Here is a 19,601-nt window from a genome sequence, read left to right on the forward strand (position 1 = left end):
GTCAGGAAAGGCTATTATCAAAAAGACAAGAAATAACAAGTGCCAGCAAGAATGAGGAGAAAAGGGAAACCTAGTGCACTGTTGATAGAAATATAAATTGGCACAGTCCCTATGGAAACATTATGGAGATTCCTCAAAAAATTAAAAATAGAACTGCCATATAATCTAGCAATTCTACTTCTGGATATTTATTTGAAGAAAATAAAATCACTAACTTGAAAAGATATATGCAGCCTTATGTTTCCTGCAGCACTAACACAATAGTCAAGATATGGAAGCAACCTAAGTATCCACTGATAGATGAATGGATAAAGAAGATGTGACCTATATACATACACACACAATGTATACACACACACACACACACACACACACACACAATGGAATACTGCTCAGCCATAAAAAGAATGAAATCTTGCCATTTCCAATGACATGGATAGAACTAGAGAGTATTATGCTAAGTGAAATAAGTCAGACAAAAACAAATACCGTATTTGTTTGATTCCATGTGTGGAATTTAAAAAATAAATGAACAGGGATGCCTGGATGGCTCAGCGGTTGAGCATCTGCCTTCGGCTTGTGGTATGATCCCAGAGTCCTGGGATTGAGTTCCACATGGGGCTCTGCATGGAGCCTGCTTCTGCTCCCTCTTCCTATGTCTCTGCCTCTCTCTCCCTGTGTCTTTCATAAATAAATAAATAAAATCTTTTTAAAAAAATAAAATCAAAAATAAAAATAAAAAGCAAATGAACAAACAAATCAAAACAAACAGACTCATAGATACAGAGAACAAACTAGTGGTTGCCAGAAGTAACGGGATTAGGTAATGGGCAAAGGAGGTGAAGGGGATTAAAAGATATAAACTTCTAGTTATAAAATAAGTAAGTCGCGGATGTTATGTACAACATAGGGAATATAGTCAATAATATTGCAATAACTTTGTATAGTCACAGAGGATAATAAGCTTTCAAGGTGATCGTTTTGAAATGTTTAAAAATATTGAATCATTATGTTGCACACCAAAACTAATATAATAGGTATATCAATTATAATTCCATTTTAAAAGTTAGGGTGATAAACTTCATGTTATATGTATTTTACCATAATTAAAAAAAATTTAAAAACCGCTACTAATTACACCTTGTGAGATGCAGCAAAAGTGCAGCTGCTAGAGCCAAGGTCTCTCCATAAACGCTTATTTTTGAAACAAAGGCTAAAAATTAAAGCTAAGTTAGAAAGAAGAACAACAGACGAAGGAGGCAAGACGGCGGAAGAGTAGGGTCCCCAGGTCACCTGTCCCCACCACATTACCTAGATAACCTTCAACTCATCCTGAAAATCTACGAATTCGGCCTGAGATTTAAATAGAGACCAGCTGAAACGCTACAGTGAGAAGAGTTCGCGCTTCTGTCAAGGTAGGAAGACGGGGTGGGGGAGAAAGAAATAAAGAAACAAAAGGCCTCCAAGGGGGAGGGGCCCCGCGAGGAGCCGGGCTGAGGCCAGGGCGAGTGTCCCCAGGACAGGAGAGCCCCGACCCGGAGGAGCAGGAGCTGCACCGACCTTCCCGGCGGAAAGGGGCTCGCGGGGAGGTGGAGCAGGACCCAGGAGGGCGGGGATGCCCTCGGGCTCCCGGGGACACTAACAGACACCTGCGCCCCGGAGAGCGCGCCGAGCTCCCTAAGGGCTGCAGCGCGCACGGGGGACCCGGAGCAGCTCGGGGGGCTCGGGGGCGGCTCCGCGGAGGGGGCTGCGGGGCGGGAGCAGCTCGGGGGGCTGCGGGGCGGGAGTGCGAATCCAACAGCGCAGGCCGGGAGCACAGGGCGCCGGGACACAGCCCAGGATCCGGCCTCCCCCGGGACAGGCAGAGGCCGGGAGGGCCCAGGACAGCGAGGACGCTCCTGCCGGAGCTGAGCAGATCAGCGGCCCCGCCCGGAGCCTCCAGGCCCTGCGGAAGGAGAGCTCAGTAGTTACTGCGGGGGCTGACTCCAGGGCTCCAGAGCTGGTCCCGCCACTGGGGTTGTTCCTCCTGGGGCCTCACGGGGTGAACAACCCCCACCGAGCCCTGCACCAGGCAGGGGGCAGAGCAGCTCCCCCAAGTGCTCACACCTGAAAATCAGCACAGCAGGCCCCTCCCCCAGAAGACCAGCTGGACAGACAAGTTCCAGGGGAAGTCAAGGGACTTAAAGTATACAGAATCAGAAGATACTCCCCCGTGGTTTTTTTTTTTTTTTTTTTCTTGTTTTTTTTATTTCTGTTTGCTTCCCCCATCCTTTTTTTCTTTCTTTCTTCTTTTTTTTCTTCTTTTCTTCCTTTTTTCTTTTTCTCTTTTCTTTCCTTCTTTCTCTCCTCTCTTTTTCTCCTTTTCCCAATACAACTTGTTCTTGGCCACTCTGCACTGAGCAAAATGACTAGAAGGAAAAGCTCACCTCAAAAGAAAGAATCAGAAACAGTCCTCTCTCCCACAGAGTTACAAAATCTGGATTACAATTCGATGTCAGAAAGCCAATTCAGAAGCACTATTATACAGCTACTGGTGGCTCTAGAAAAAAGCATAAAGGACTCAAGAGACTTCATGACTGCAGAATTTAGATCTAATCAGGCAGAAATTAAAAATCAATTGAATGAGATGCAATCCAAACTAGAAGTCCTAAGGACGAGGGTTAACGAGGTGGAAGAAGGAGTGAGTGACATAGAAGACAAGTTGATGGCAAAGAGGGAAACTGAGGAAAAAAGAGACAAACAATGAAAAGACCATGAGGATAGATTAAGGGAAATAAACGACAGCCTGAGGAAGAAAAACCTACGTTTAATTGGGGTTCCCGAGGGCGTCAAAAGGGCCAGAGGGCCAGAATATGTATTTGAACAAATCATAGCTGAAAACTTTCCTAATCTGGGAAGGGAAACAGGCATTCAGATCCAGGAAATAGAGAGATCCCCCTCTAAAATCAATAAAAACCGTCAACACCTCAACATTTAATAATGAAGCTTGCAAATTCCAAAGATAAAGAGAAGATCCTTAAAGCAGCAAGAGACAAGAAATCCCTGACTTTTATGGGGAGGAGTATTAGGGTAACAGCAGACCTCTCCACAGAGACCTGGCAGGCCAGAAAGGGCTGGCAGGATATATTCAGGGTCCTCAATGAGAAGAACATGCAACCAAGAATACTTTATCCAGCAAGGCTCTCATTCAAAATGGAAGGAGAGATAAAGAGCTTCCAAGACAGGCAGGAACTGAAAGAATATGTGACCTCCAAACCAGCTCTGCAAGAAATTTTAAGGGGGACTCTTAAAATTCCCCTTTAAGAGGAAGTCCAGTGGAACAATCCACAAAAACAAGGACTGAATAGATATCATGATGACACTAAACTCATATCTTTCAATAGTAACTCTGAACGTGAACGGGCTTAATGATCCCATCAAAAGGCGCAGGGTGTCAGACTGGAAAAAAAGCAGGACCCATCTATTTGCTGTCTACAAGAGACTCATTTAGGGCTTAGTGGTTTAGCGCTGCCTTCAGCCCGGGGTGTGATCCTGGAGACCCAGGATCGAGTCCCACGTCAGGCTCCCTGCATGGAGCCTGCTTCTCTCTCTGCCTGTGTCTCTGCCTCTCTCTCTCTGTGTGTGTCTCTCATGAATAAATAAATAAAATCTTTTTTTTTAAAAAAGAGACTCATTTTAGACAGAAGGACACCTACAGCCTGAAAATAAAAGGTTGGAGAATAATTTACCATTCAAATGGTCCTCAAAAGAAAGCAGGGGTAGCCATCCTTATATCAGATAAACTAAAATTTACCCCGAAGACTGTAGTGAGAGATGAAGAAGGACACTATATCATACTTAAAGGATCTATCCAAGAAGAGGACTTAACAATCCTCAATATATATGCCCCGAATGTGAGAGCTGCCAAATATATCAATCAATTAATAACCAAAGTTAAGACATACTTAGATAATAATACACTTATACTTGGTGACTTCAATCTAGCACTTTCTATACTCGATAGGTCTTATAAACACAACATCTCCAAAGAAACGAGAGCTTTAAATGATACACTGGACCAGATGGATTTCACAGATATCTACAGAACTTTACATCCAAACTCAACTGAATACACATTCTTCTCAAGTGCACATGGAACTTTCTCCAGAATAGACCACATACTGGGTCACAAATCGAGTCTGAACGATACCAAAAGATTGGGATCATCCCCTGCATATTCTCAGACCATAATGCCTTGAAATTAGAATTAAATCACAAGAAGAAGTTTGGAAGGACCTCAAACACGTGGAGGTTAAGGACCACCCTGCTAAAAGATGAAAGGGTCAACCAGGAAATTAAGGAAGAATTAAAAAGATGCATGGAAACTAATGAGAATGAAGATACAACCGTTCAAAATCTTTGGGATACAGCAAAAGCAGTCCTGAGGGGAAATACATCGCAATACAAGCATCCATTCAAAAACTGGAAAGAACTCAATTACAAAAGCTAACCTTCCACCTAAAGGAGCTAGAGAAAAAACAGCAAATAGATCCTACACCCAGCAGAAGAAGAGAGTTGATAAAGATTCGAGCAGAACTCAATGAAATCGAGACCAGAAGAACGGTGGAACAGATCAACAAAACCAGGAGTTGGTTCTTTGAAAGAATTAATAAGATAGATAAACCATTAGCCAGCCTTATTAAAAATATGAGAGAGAAGACTCAAATTAATAAAATCATGAATAGAAAGGAGAGATCACTACCAACACCAAGGAAATACAAACAATTTTAAAAACATATTCTGAACAGCTATATGCCAATAAATTAGGCAATCTAGAAGAAATGGACGCATTTCTGGAAAGCCACAAACTACCAAAACTGGAACAGGAAGAAATAGAAAACCTGAACAGGCCAATAACCAGGGAGGAAATTGAAGCAGTCATCAAAAACCTCCCAAGACACAAAAGTCCAGGGCCAGATGGCTTCCCTGGGGAATTCTATCAAACCTTTAAAGAAGAAACCATACCTATTCTACTAAAGCTGTTTGGAAAGATAGAAAGAGATGGAGTACTTCCAAATTCGTTCTATGAGGCCAGCATCACCTTAATTCCAAAACCAGACAAAGACCCCACCAAAAAGGAGAATTATAGACCAGTATCCCCGATGAACATGGATGCAAAAATTCTCAACAAGATACTAACCAATAGGATCCAACAGCACATTAAGAAAATTATTCACCATGACCAAGTAGGATTTATCCCCGGGACACAAGGCTGGTTCAACATTCGTAAAACAATCAATGTGATTCATCATATCAGCAAGAGAAAAACCAAGAACCATATGATCCTCTCATTAGATGCAGAGAAAGCATTTGACAAAATACAGCATCCATTCCTGATCAAAACTCTTCAGAGTGTAGGGATAGAGGGAACATTCCTCGACATCTTAAAAGCCATCTATGAAAAGCCCACAGCAAATATCATTCTCAATGGGGAAGCACTGGGAGCCTTTCCCCTAAGATCAGGAACAAGACAGGGATGTCCACTCTCACCACTGCTATTCAACATGGTACTGGAAGTCCTGCCTCACCAATCAGACAACAAAAAGACATTAAAGGCATTCACATTGGCAAAGAAGAAGTCAAACTCTCCCTCTTAGCCAATGACATGATACTCTACATAGAAAACCCAAAATCCTCCACCCCAAGATTGCTAGAACTCATATAGCAATTTGGCAGCGTGGCAGGATACAAAATCAATGCCCAGAAATCAGTGGCATTTCTATACACTAACAATGAGACTGAAGAAAGAGAAATTAAGGAGTCAATCCCATTTACAATTGCACCCAAAAGCATAAGATACCTAGGAATAAACCTTACCAAAGAGGTAAGGGATCTATACCCTAAAAACTATAGAACACTTCTGAAAGAAATTGAGGAAGACACAAAGAGATGGAAAAATATTCCATGCTCATGGATTGGCAGAATTAATATTGTGAAAATGTCAATGTTACCCAGGGCAATTTACACGTTTAATGCAATCCCTATCAAATACTATGGACTTTCTTCAGAGAGTTAGAACAAATTATTTCAAGATTTGTGTGGAATCAGAAAAGACCCCGAATAGCCAGGGGAATTTTAAAAAAGAAAACCATATCTGGGGGCATCACAATGCCAGATTTCAGGTTGTACTACAAAGCTGTGGTCATCAAGACCGTGTGGTCCTGGCACAAAAACAGACACATAGATCAATGGAACAGAATAGAGAACCCAGAAGTGGACCCTCAACTTTATGGTCAACTAATATTCGACAAAGGAGGAAAGACTATCCACTGGAAGAAAGACAGTCTCTTCAATAAATGGTGCTGGGAAAATTGGACATCCACATGCAGAAGAATGAAACTAGACCACTCCCTTGCACCATACACAAAGATAAACTCAAATTGGATGAAAGATCTAAATGTGAGACAAGATTCCATCAAAATCCTAGAGGAGAACACAGGCAACACCCTTTTTGAACTCGGCCACAGTAACTTCTTGCAAGATACATCCACGAAGGCAAAAGAAACAAAAGCAAAAATGAACTATTGGGACTTCATCAAGATAAGAAGCTTTTGCACAGCAAAGGATACAGTCAACAAAACTAAAAGACAACCTACGGAATGGGAGAAGATATTTGCAAATGGCGTATCAGATAAAGGGCTAGTTTCCCAGATCTATAAAGAACTTATTAAACTCAACACCAAAGAAACAAACAATCCAATCATGAAATGGGCAAAAGAAAGAAATCTCACAGAGGAAGACATAGACATGGCCAACATGCACATGAGAAAATGCTCTGCATCACTTGCCATCAGGGAAATACAAATCAAAACCACAATGAGATCCCACCTCACACCAGTGAGAATGGGGAAAATTAACAAGGCAGGAAACCACAAATGTTGGAGAGGATGTGGAGAAAAGGGAACCCTCTTGCACTGTTGGTGGGAATGTGAACTGGTTCAGCCACTAGAAAACTGTGTGGAGGTTCCTCAAAGAGTCAAAAATACATCTGCCCTATGACCTGGCAATTGCACTGTTAGGGATTTATCCCAAAGATACAGATGTGATGAAACACCGGGACACCTGCACCCCGATGTTTCTAGCAGCAATGTCCACAATAGCCAAACTGTGGAAGGAGCCTCGGTGTCCATCGAAAGATGATGGATAAAGAAGATGTGGTTTATGTATACAATGTATACAATGGAATATTCCCCAGCCATTAGAAATGACAAATACCCACCATTTGCTTCGATGTGGATGGAACTGGAAGGTATTGTGCTGAGTGAAATAAGTCAATCGGAGAAGGACAAACATTATATGGTCTCATTCATTTGGGGAATATAAATAATAGTGAAAGGGAATAGAAGGGAAGGGAGGAGAAATGTGTGGGAAATATCAGAAAGGGAGACAGAACATAAAGACTCCTAACTCTGGGAAACGAACTAGGGGTGGTGGAAGGGGAGGAGGGTGGGGGTGGGGTGGGGTGAATGGGTGACGGGCACTGAGGGAGACACTTGACGGGATGAGCACTGGTGTTATTCTGTATGTTGGCAAATTGAACACCAATAAAAATAAATTTATTATTAAAAAAAAAGAAAGAAGAACAACAGATCCAAGGAAATGGTGAAGAGGAGATAAAGTCAGAACTGAAACAGGTGACACAGAGAACTAAGAAGAGAGCAGTTTATGAAGACAAAAGATGATTCCTGAGAAAGACTAACAAAATAGAGAAACGAGTGGTGGAATGATGAAGAAAAAAATAATACTATAAATAAAAAGGGGAAATAATTATAGATACAGAAGAGATTAAAAAGATAATAGAATAAAAGCTTTCTGGAAATAGTTTTGAAAATTAAGACAAAATGGATGGAATCTTAGAAAAAGTATTTTAGCAAAATAAGAAGTAATAGAGAATCTTATTAGTCTTGCAAGTATTAAACATAATGAAATGGTAATTTAAAATTTAAAATCTTCCCATAAAGAAAACATCAGGTCTATATGTTGTTGTTGTTGTTGTTGTTTTTTTAATTTTAAGTTTTTATTTGGGGGAATCTCTGGGTGGCTCGGCGGTTTGGCGCCTGCCTTTGGTCTAGGCATGATCCTGGAGTCCCAGGATCGAGTCCCACATTGGGTTCCCCGCGTGGAGCCTGCTTCTCCCTCTGCCTGTGTCTCTGCCTCTCTCTCTCTCTCTCTGTGCCTCACTCTGCGTCTCTCCTGAATAAGTAAATAAAATCTTTTTTTTAAGATTTAAGGCAGAGAGAGAGAGAGGCAGAGACGGGAGGAGTAGGCTCCTTGCAAGGAGCCCGATATGGAACTCGATCCTGGGACTCCAGGATCATGCGCTGAGTGGAAGGCAGATGCTCAACCACTGAGCCACCCAGGCATCCCAGGTCTATATGGTTTTATAGATGAATCCCTACAAGCTTTCAAGGCAAGAAATCACTCTAACTTATTTAAATGTTTTTAAAAATTGGAAAAAGAGGGAATACTTGCCAGCTTATTCTATGAAGCTAGTATAATTTTGAAAAACAGACAAAGACAGTACCTGAAAAAGAAATTATAAGACCATTTCACTGACCAATGCAAAAAATCCTAAACAAGATACTAGCAAACTAAATCCAGCAATGCATAAAAGACTAATTTGTTATGATTGAGTTAGGTTTTCATAAAAATGTGAAGCTGGGTTAACATTAGAAAAGGCAATAAACAATTATAAGACATAATAGACATTTCACAGAAGAAGAAATACATGCAGCAAATGACATATGAAGAGACATTCAACTTCACAAGTGGAAGAGGAAATGCAATGCCAGACCACAGTGAAGCACCATTTTATACTAAAGTGTTATTATAAAAAATGGTTAACATTTCACAATACCCATGGCTTGAGAAAATGTGGATCAACAGAATCTCTTATTCATGGCTGGTGGGAATATCATTGGTGCCAGCATTTTGGAAAACAATTTTGCACTTTCTTGCCATAGCTGAACAGTTATGAATCTAGCAGTTCCATACCTAGGTATACACCCAAGAGAAGCTCTTACAATATGTCTCAGGACTCATGATAAGAACATTCATAGCAACACTGTTCTTAAAAGTAAAACAAAACAAAACAAAACAAAACAAAAACAGAGAAGAAAAACAAAAATTGCAAACAACCCAGATAGGATGAGGAGGATGAATAAACTGATATATTGGCCCCTAAGAATATGATACAGGAACAAAGATGACAAAGTACAGATATATGTGATGACCCAGATGAATGTCGCTAGTATCATACTGAATGAAAAAGCAAGCTCTGAGAGTCTAAACATAAAACCAGTTTAGTAAATTTCAAAAATGAGTGAAACAAATTAATATATTAAGTGGATGTGTATGTGCATTTGTCAATACGAGATAAGACTAAATAACTAAGCAGACAGCCAAAAAATTCAAAGGGAGGGATAAGTTGAGAGTGCAGGATAGCTATTACCTGGTTAGCTGGGGAGGGTGGGATTTGGGGCAGGTTGGGGTCAAGGGCAGATCAGAGGAGGAGCCTATTAAGTAGATAGAGGTTTGTTAACATTCTAGTTTTTGTATTGGTGATGTATATACAAGTATTCATTATATTATTAAAAAGTTAAAAGTAGAATGAAATAAATAGAGATAGGCCTGCATGGACCCATGGGAACAGCATACCATGATCAAGGATTACGGTCAACCCAACCCTGTCCACTTGAGGGCTGACACATATCTGTAAATGTGGGTATGGGTGTGAGAAATTGCCCCCTTCTTTGCATTGTTTGCCTACAAATTGATATCTCTGGAAGCCCTGATGTGACAAAAATATTTGCAGGAATTCTACCCCGGAGAAGACCCAGGAGGCATGTGAGTTGTCTTCAAGCATTTGAAGGGCTATTACACAGAAGAGGGATGAGCTTGCTCATTGAGGCTCTGGAGAGCAGAAAAAGAACCAGTGACTGGTTGTGGATTGGGACAGAGAAACAAGGGTAGGTTAACAATGGGAACCCTATGGGCTTCTGTGGAGGTTCTGGCTTTTCCAGACTGGGGACACAAAGGATCCCTTTAGGATTTCTCTGATTTCCTGACTTAGAAAAACAGGGCAACCTCAAGACTTTACCGACAGAGTGCTAAAATACAAAAATGGGTTGGAGCAGAATGCAAACCTTGTGGTAGATGTTTCTGTTTCCTATTTTTATTGATGGGCAAGGGAGCTTTCCCATGTCACCTATTAAGGTGGCCACTAATCACATACTAATCTGTGACACTTTCTGCATTGCTGTTGAGCACTTCAAGTGAGTATACTCTATTTCTCTAATTAGGATATAAACTTCTTAAGATCAAGACTTGTTTTATCTTACTTTGCATTTTCCATAGTGCTTTTCATGGGACAAGAGTTTAATGTGGGCATTTTGGGGCTGGTTACCATGGTATTTGATAGTTTTATTTATTTATTTATTTATTTATTTTTTGTTTGATAGTTTTATTCATTCATTCATTCATTCATTCATTTATCAGCTATTTATTGTAAATGTGCTTAACATGTTGTGAAGTGTCAAAATGTGGGTTGGAGATGCTTTCAGTTAGATGCTTTCCATTCACTGGGGGTCTGAGTGCCAGAGTCCATCTTCAATGCCTCAATTGCCTTATTCCCAGAAAAGCCCAGAAGACCATGGAGATGCCTCCCAAAGTCCCTACCTGGATAGATTCTGAAGAATCCAGTGGAGCTGCCAAAATATTGCCAGGTCAGTGTTGGGTCTCTCTGGAAGTTCTCCACAAAAACAGGGTTCAAGGCTTCAGACATGTAGACTCCATTTAAAATGTCTGGGTCTAAAGGGAGAGATTATAGAAGGAACTACTGGGGAAACTAAGTCAGAAGCAACAATGACCAGTTCTTCACCCACTGAACACACACACATAGCCCAACCTGCAGTGATTTTGTTTATAATTGCCTATTATGCTGCACTTGGAACCACACTCACACACTCCATTCCAGTAACACTGATTTTTCTCCCAGCCCTGACTTGTGTAGAATCCTTTTACTTGTTCTCCTCAGTCAAGGAGGTTGGAGAATCCATTTACACTCTGCAGGGCTTCTCAGGAAAATGGAAGCAAAGCATTAAAATGCACAGTACCACCTAGCAAGCACAAACTGTTCAGAAAGAGTGCCAAGTCACAGGGTGAGTCGGGGAGCTACCTTTGTTGTACACATTAGTGGGCAGCTGCACGCTGCTGATGGAGGTGTTCACCATCAGGTTGCTGAAGTGAGCATTGGACTCGAGGACAAACTCAGCCCCCAGCTCCACATAGTCACCATTCTCATCCTTCTCGTTGATCAGGACAGAATTGTAGTAGTTAAACTAGGGGCAGACAGGAACAAGTAGGGTAGCCGGTGTGGACACAAGAGACCCACAGGGTGAGAGAGAGAAAGAGAAATGGTGCAGGTCAGAGGAGTCTGACATGAGAGACAGGGTCAGACACACTGACAGCATCCAGACCAGCAACATTTATGAACAATTCAGGCAGTAATCTGCACCACACATACAGACAGTACATATCCAGATATTGGAGTTCTTGGTTGATTCAAATGTTTTTTATATATAAATTGTCTAGATGATTGCTTCAGTTCCCCACTCTGTTGAGCATGTGTGTGTATGACTCGATGAGAGCCAGAGACAGGCAGCCAGAAATCCAAGGTGAGGTAGAGACAGTGACAGCCTCATGGGTACCATCGATTTTTTTCCAGTGTGGGGAGGTTCCTAGGGACCTGGAATGGCCCTGAAAGGTGAGACTTCTCTCTTTAAGAAAAATCCTGCAAGGATGCCTGGATGGCTCAGCCACTGAGTGTCTGCCTGCAGCTCAGGGCATGATTCTGGAGTTCCAGGATTGAGTCCCACATTGGGCTCCCGGCAAGGAGCCTGCCTCTTCCTCTGCCACATCTCTGCCTCTCTCTCTCTCTCTGTGTCTCTCATGAATAAATAAATAAAATCTTTAAAAAAAAGAAAAAAGAAAAAGAAGCAGCATGCAGCCTGGGCCTGAGGCAGCACCAGTGGGTGCCCCCCTCCCGTACCCTCTGAGGAGCTACCAGCGTGTTCTCTGGTACTAACATGCAGTGTTGGAGGGTCCACTTGGATTACCACACTTAGGGCCATAATCAGACCCTCTTCCACCCTCCCTCCACACCTGGTTCAAATCTTGAACAGCCCCCTTAGGGCACCCCTATGTTCCACCCCAGGCCACAACTCTGCCGACAGCAAGAGCTTTCTACATACAGCACATATCCAGCTGTGTCCCTCCCCTGCTCAAATCCTTCAATATGTGCCATTCCAGGCTGAGTTGAGGCCAGATTTCTATCTGTCTATAGTCACTTTCTACCTCACGATCCCCTGGACATACAGAGCTGACCATTAGCAATCTCATCAATCTATTGTTTTCCTATTTCAGTGTCTTTTCTTTTCTGTCAGCTTCTCCATGCCTTTCCTGCTCAGATTCCCCTCAGCCCAAGGCTGGCCCTAATGCCATCCTGTCTGCAGGGGTTTCTGAGCCTCTGCCCCTTCCCTTCTGTGTTCTTGTAAACAGAGTTATATCAACTCTCATGGACCTGTTACATGCCTTATGCTAGAGGTATTTAGTCTATGAGCTTCTTGACTTTTCATCTTTGCAGAAGCTAGCGCACTGTGGTTGGGCAATAAATGTTTGTAGAATGGGTGGCTTGCCACTCTGTCCCCTGCCCCACCCCCCTCCAAGTCTTGATAGTTGTCTCTCCTACCTGGTCCATAAATCTCTTCTCAAAAGACTGAATGGATTTCAGAATCAAACTATAATAGGTTCATACAAATCCTGTGCACAATAAAAGACAATTCTGGCCTTCCCCTCTACTCCACCCCTCCATATCTTGTGTTCAGGTGACCCTGGCCCTTGGTGGGGGTTGGGCCGTTGGTCATTATACCCTCCCAGCAGCAGCTCTGGAAGCAGGAGGACTCACCACCAGCGACTCATTGAATTCATGGTTCAGGTCAGCCTCCTCAGCAGCCTCTACCAGATTCTGCAGGAAGGGAACATGAAAGGGAGAATGAATAGGCAAAACAAGACCAGCAGGTCTTCAAAAATTTCTACTGCTCAGAATATACCCAAGAGAGACACCTGGGTGGCTTGGCAGTTGAGCGTCTGCCTTCCACCCAGGTCATGATCCTGGAGTCTGGGGATCGAGTCCCACATCAGGTTCCCTGCATGGAGCCTGCTTCTCCCTCTGCCTGTGTCTCTGCCTCTCTCTCTCTCTCTCTCTCTCTGTTTCTTATGAATAAATGAATAAAATCTTAAAAAAAAAAAAAAAGAATATACCCAAGAGAGCTGAAAAGAGGTACTCAAACACTAATTTGTGTACAATTGTTTACAGCAACACTACTCAACAATGGCCAAAAGGTAGATGTATATTACTCAGTGAAAGAAGCCAGTCTGAAAAGGCTACATCCTGCATCCCATGACATTCTGGAAAAGGCAAAGCTATGGAAACAGTAAAAAGATCAGTGGTAGCCAGAGTTTTGTGGGGAGAGAGGGATGAATAGCCAGGAAACAGTATTTTTTAGGGCAGTGAACTTATGTATGATCTATAATGGTAGATGCATGTGTCAAAACCTATAGACTGTACCACACTAAGAGTGAACCCTAATGTGTTGCGGGACCTGGGGCGGAAGCCCCTCCCCTGACAAATCACAGAACCTAGAGTACCTTGACAGCCTCTACTTTCCTGCGCAGCATGGCTTCCATGTCCTCTGAGAACTTCTTCACCAGCTCTAAGCCATCCACCTCCATGATATTCAGACTGGGCTCCACATCCTTGTATTTCTGTGCAAGGAAAGTGGGAGAGATGGGCACCTGTTGTCTTATACATGATTGCATGTGGCCTCCATCCCCTCAACTACTTCATTCACATCTGTGAAGTCCTGTTGACTCAACTAGAGGCAAGGACAGATCCTCCTCTTCTTGTATAATCTCCCCCACTAACATTAATAGCTGCCTCTTATCAAAGTTCTCTCTGTTCCAGGAACTCTGGACACACAGAGGTTAATATCCTTAAAAGGGATAGACTGAGGCTCAGAGAGGTCAACAAACTTGACCAAGGTCACACAGCCAGTGAACAGAAGACCTGGGATGGCCCAGGTCTCCCCGATTTCCAACTTCTTTATGGTGCCTCTCTGGGGCTGCTCACAGGGTCTATGAGCTATCAGTTCATCTTTCTGTGATTCCCCATGGTATCAGCCCTGCTGATGCGTGCCCCTGCCCACACCCATGTGAATTGTAACGCTCACTGCCTGGGCAAAGCTTAGCAGCAGCTGCAAGTATTCACAGGAGATATAAAGTCTCAGCTACTGTGTGTCACTAATGTCTAATGACCTCATGTGGCAACCTAGTGGCTCTGTGACCTCAGGCGAGTTACTTGGTAAACTCAACTATGAGATGTGGCATTTGCATGGCTTAAGAGCACACTCTAGAATGCTTTTACTGAAAATGGCCATGTCATCACAGCGATGTCGTTCTCACCCAGCATTGGAGGGCACAAATGAGAAAATCAAACGACATGGTGCTTTATAGGGTGGAAGCTCCACGTGGGTCGGAAGTGGGTTCAGGCTGTCATTGCTGCAGCCGCCTGCAGGGGCCGTGGGACCGGAAGCCGCTCACGCTGGCCCTGTTACTGCCTCCAGCCCCTGTGGCCCGAGGAAGGGGTGCAGTGTGGTCCCGGGCAGGCATAAAAGCCTGAGCTTTGCTCTTAGCAACATTTAGAAAATGGTGAAGATTGTACTCGCTTCATGAAATAGTGGTGAGAATGAAATTGTGAATGTAAGACTCTTAGCAAATGGTAATAATAGAGAATGGCAGGCCATTATTAAAACCGGTCTGCGAGTTACAAATATCAGAGAAAATGAGGTTGTTTATAATCCAGTGAGAGGACAGGCTCAGTGTCAATCTGCAATAAGGCAATTAATCAATAAAGGCGAGGCGGAGCTGGTGCATCGACCGCCCTGTCCACAAGGCCCTGCTTCCTGCCCAGGAGCCAGGGTCACTAGACCTCGGCTAGGGCTCCCTGTGGGCGTCCTCCAGGGTAGGGCATGGCTGGAGGTCCTGAGATAAGGAAAGTGAGTGGGAGGCTCACTCTACTACCAGCCAAGCAGCTCCCACAGGGTGCTTACCTCCTTCACCTTCCTCCCCATCCCCGTTCACAGATGTTAGGTCTGCAGCCCACTCTGCTCACACCTGCCCCCTCTCCCTTTATCCTTCACAGAACCCTCCAAATAAATCTCTTGCCCATCTAATTCCATCTTGGCATCAGCTTCTGGAAGATCTGAGCTGACACTCTGCTCTTGGCCACTCCACCGTACTGCCCCCACTGACTTGCTCTGTGACTTGGGCAAATCCCTGGGCCTTAAGTTTCCCCATCTGAAAATGAGGAGAATGGATTAGATGATCTCTAAGACCCCTTACAGCATGGACACTTAGGAATTAGAGGACTCTGCTTCACTACCAGGAGGAAGTCCCTGGCTGCCTGCTTCCTCACCACCCTGTGAGTCCCTGGAAGAGGGTTACTGACCTTCTGCAGCAGGAGAGAGCCTGAGTACTTGGTCACAGTGTTATACAGGTCCCTGCCGAATGTGTCTGCCCATAGCTTCACTCTGCCGGGCAACGAAAGTACGTGTTTATACACATGCACACACACATGCACATAGAAAACAACTATGTACACACACAGACACCCATTGAGACACACAGAGTCACACATAATATCTAGAGATGCACATATATACTTGGATGCACCATCCCTCCTGATTGGGACAGGAGATCAAGAGGACCCTTCGAGGGCTCAGCGGCTGCCCTAAGGGGGCAGGGCAGATGAGCAGGGAAGCAAAGCTTGACCTCAAGCTCCCAAGGGTTCTGATTTGTGAGGGGGGAATGGAAAGGAGAGAAGGGGAAGAGCCTGTGGACAGGCTCAGGCCTGGGTGGGGAGTACCCAGAGGATGGAAACAGGAACTGCTTGACCCTACTGAAACTTCTCAATGGCTCTTCAGGGTGTCCTGCTCAAGGTCACTACTGGCTACCAAAACCTCAGTTGAAACTTCAGAGGGGACACGAGGCTGGGGCAGAGGAAGAGGCTCTGAGCTGCTTCTGTGGAGGCGAGAGCAGGCCAGGCAGGGAGGACGTGAGGAGGCCACTCCTTACCCTGGGTGCAGGTAGCCTCATGGAGAAGCCCTGACCTCTCTCATCGGTCCCTGGAAATGCATCAAGATCCTGCCACCTGGGCAGGCTGGTGGTGTCCTGGGATGAGTACACAGGACCTCATCTGAGCATCTCCAGATAGAGCAAAATGAGCTTGTCCACATAATCCTGTCAAGGTTGCATTCATGTAGTCACTCAACCAATAATTACTGAGGTCCTACTATGTGCCAATTATTGTATATAGCACTGGAGCCACATCATAGTCCTTGCCTTTGTAAAACCCTCAGTTAGAGGGCTACTCCTCCACAAACAGATAGCATAATACGTGTTTGCAGGTGAAGGGGTGCCAACAAAGTTTGGGGAGGGGTAGTGGTGGTGCCAGGAGACTTCTTGGGACAAGTGGGATCTGAGTTTTGTGTTAGAAGTTTGGGAGAGTTGTGCCTGCCAAAGAGATCTGGAAGAGATTTCCAGGCAGAGAGTATAGAAGAGCTTGGAGGAGTCAGAAATGACTTCAGATTTCCAGGTTGGGTGGTTGAGCTGATGATGGTATTATTGAATAAAACTAAGAATCTCAGGAAGATTGAGAGGAAAAAGTTGGAGGGTGGAAGGTATCTAGTGTCTCTTGGATTATGTAGAATGCGAGGTTCTTGTTGCAGGCCTACTGAGTGCTATAGGGCAGGTTGTGCACTGTGCAACTCCAGAAGGGACCAATTGCATTATATCTTGAAAGACACACACACTTGAATTTAAAACCTCACGTGATGTTCAGGAAGAGCTGTCCATAGGCAAAGCATACGTGAGTCTAGCAAGTAGAAGCAAGGCTGAGGGTCATTAGTACATAGGTGAGAGTTGAAATTCTGAAGGTAGATGAGCTCTCAAGGAGAGTGTGTAGCATGAGGAGAGCTGTGAGTGGAGGATAAACCCTGGGGAACACCAATCTCAGGAGGCAGGCAGAGGGAAAGGATTGCTTGAGGAGAACAGAAGGTTAATTCAGGGACCCAAGGAGACCCAGGAGGGTGCATTGTTATGGAAGCTGAGGCATGGAGATAAAAAAAAAAAAAAGGGAGTCTAGGGAGATGAGGCCAGGGGTGTCTAGTGGATCGGGCGAGGGAGGAAATCTTTGGAGGTCTTGGAGGGAGTGAATTTGGGAGGGCAGTAGAAGCCTGGGCAGCTGGTGGAGGCTGAGAGCTGCATGGGAAGGGAGGGCATGGCTAGGCACAAGGGAGAGGCAGTCATTGGTGTAGACGTGACCGAGAAGGATTGAGCAAGGGCGAGGGGACGGCTGGCTCCAGGGGAGAGGGCGGGCATAGGGGCGGGTAGGTTTGAGGCCATTAATCTCCGCCAGCTGTCGGGGTTTCTCCTTAGATGGTCCAGTCTGGTTCTCCACAACAAAGGCCTGGATCCCAGCCCCCTTGACTCAGCACTCAGCCTATTCCTGGCCTTCTCCTTTTCCTGCTAATCCATGTCTGTTCTGGGGGTGGAAAAGTATTCTCAACATCTCCCTCAGCAACAGTTAGTCTTAGAGTCCAGTGGTGGGGGAAGCCCAGGTCAGGCTGAGCGGAGTTTAAATAGCAGCACTTCCATTTCCGGCCTACGTGAACCTGGGCAGGTCACCTAACGGCTCTGAGCTTGTTTGCTCAACTGCACAGCACGGTGCACAGCAGAGGTTCTACAACCCAACGTAGGCAGTGCTGCTGAAATCCACTGCTCCACAAAGCCACACACAGCATGCATTGCTCAGCCTCCGGGTCCCCACTTCTGTTAAGACGTTAGGTTGACAGGTGGCTCTGGGAGCCTGACTCTCATACTGGACTCGAGCGTCTTGGACTTAGGTATGGCCTGAGCGAGCTGCCCCCTTTATTCTAGGGTGTCTGCCCCCCACATATATCAGGCATTTCTTTAATGGGACTGCCAGAGCAAAAGCCTGAACAACAGACACTCCCAGGGAGGTCACGCACCGATTAAACTTTATACTAAAGTGTAAATGACTGACAGCAGATTTTTTTTTCCTGGAGCTGGTCTGAGTGACAGGGGGCCTGGAAGGAGGCAGAAAGGAAAGACTAATATGACCAAAGTCTGATTTTACTCAAACTTACTGCATGAGCCAGTTTAAAACTACTTTACCCTCTCAGGGTGTCAAATTTCCTCACAAGTCCTTGATGAGCCGTGGTGATCATTTTGACCCAGCCCAGCTCCCACTGCCAGTGGCCTAATCACAGCGATTATCCTGGAAGGAGCATCCCTCCGGCCTGCAGGTGCTCGAGGTGTGCTGCTTGCCATCCTGAGGAGGCAGAGCCCTCGTGATCGCTGTGCCTGAAACCCTTGGGTGTCTGAGGGGTGGCAGGAGGGGCTCCAGAACGGGAGTCAGGTGGGGAGAAGGGGGGCAGCAGGCAGTGCAAGCCCTGAGGGGAGAGCTCTGAGGGAGGCCAGAGGTCAGGGGTAGGACCTGCGGGTCAAGGATGGAGCTCTCCAGGGGGAAGGAGGGGAAGACAGGGCCAGAGGAGTTTAGGGGGGCGCTGAAATTGATGCTTACGTTTCCAGAGGAATCTTGGTCTGCCCACGTGTGGGGGACAAGGAGGTGCTGCAGAGCAGCAGGCACAGGATGACTGCAGTCTTCTGCAGGGAGACGCAGGCCGCTGGCCCCTGGCAGCAGGGCCTCCCACCATGGGGGGTGCTGGTGTCTAGGTGGAACCCCAGGAGTCCCCGCATGGTGTCTTCACTGGGCTCAGCGTGAAGGGAGGGAGAGAAGAGGGCAGCCTCTGACCATCAGCTCCGTCCACTCGTCCCCCAGGTCCTTGGGATGTCCCCAGGCCTTCTGCCTTCCGAGTCCTGGCCAGCCTGGGGTTCCCCAGCTTTCAGTCTGGTTTTGGCTGTGATGGTTGGCGGGGACCGGGGCTTCTCTGTGCCCTGAAGAGAGCTGTGCATAGAGGAGCCACCCCACCTGACCAGCAGGCTCCAGGAGGGCCTGGTGGCTGGGGTGGGGGATGGGGACGGTCGTGACAAAACCATTAATCCACTGGCCTCTCCTCTAATCCGCTGCCTGACAGCAGGGAGGATGAAGTGCAGAAGTGACCTCAGCAGGATTACCCTGATTCCAGAGGACAGGGCTCCGTTCATTTCATTAGGGGTCAGAGCACAACCTCATACCTTAAAGAGGCAGACTCAATCCTGTAGACTTGTTCCTTCTGGACCCAAGGGGAGGAGTGACACTGATCCGAAAACAACAGGAGACATTTGTCCAGCACTCCTGCTTACCAGGAGATGTAATAAATTGGCGTGTTAAACCCCAGAGTCGTCCTGGGAGGTCAGTGTCACCATCCCTGTTTTCAGGGGGCCCTTGAGGGAGGCTAGGTGACCGAGTTGGGACTCATGTC

At 45.4% G+C, this 19,601-nt stretch overlaps 1 protein-coding gene across 1 annotated transcript in view; it reads right to left on the reverse strand.

Moving 5' to 3' along the window:
* CACNA2D4 (calcium voltage-gated channel auxiliary subunit alpha2delta 4) overlaps nucleotides 1–18,936 on the reverse strand; it is a 121,137-nt gene extending 102,201 nt beyond the window's left edge. Inside the window, exons 1-6 of the mRNA XM_049102496.1 lie at nucleotides 18,761–18,936; nucleotides 15,605–15,686; nucleotides 13,747–13,863; nucleotides 13,004–13,063; nucleotides 11,216–11,378; nucleotides 10,717–10,848 (exon numbers count right to left, since the gene is read on the reverse strand). Coding sequence (XP_048958453.1) covers nucleotides 10,717–10,848; nucleotides 11,216–11,378; nucleotides 13,004–13,063; nucleotides 13,747–13,863; nucleotides 15,605–15,686; nucleotides 18,761–18,936 — 730 coding nt within the window. The remainder of the gene's footprint in view (nucleotides 1–10,716; nucleotides 10,849–11,215; nucleotides 11,379–13,003; nucleotides 13,064–13,746; nucleotides 13,864–15,604; nucleotides 15,687–18,760) is intronic.
* Nucleotides 18,937–19,601: the final 665 nt, after the last annotated feature.

Source organism: Canis lupus, chromosome 27 (assembly GCF_003254725.2).
Source record: "Canis lupus dingo isolate Sandy chromosome 27, ASM325472v2, whole genome shotgun sequence".
In the NCBI taxonomy this organism is placed as follows: Eukaryota; Metazoa; Chordata; class Mammalia; order Carnivora; family Canidae; genus Canis; species Canis lupus.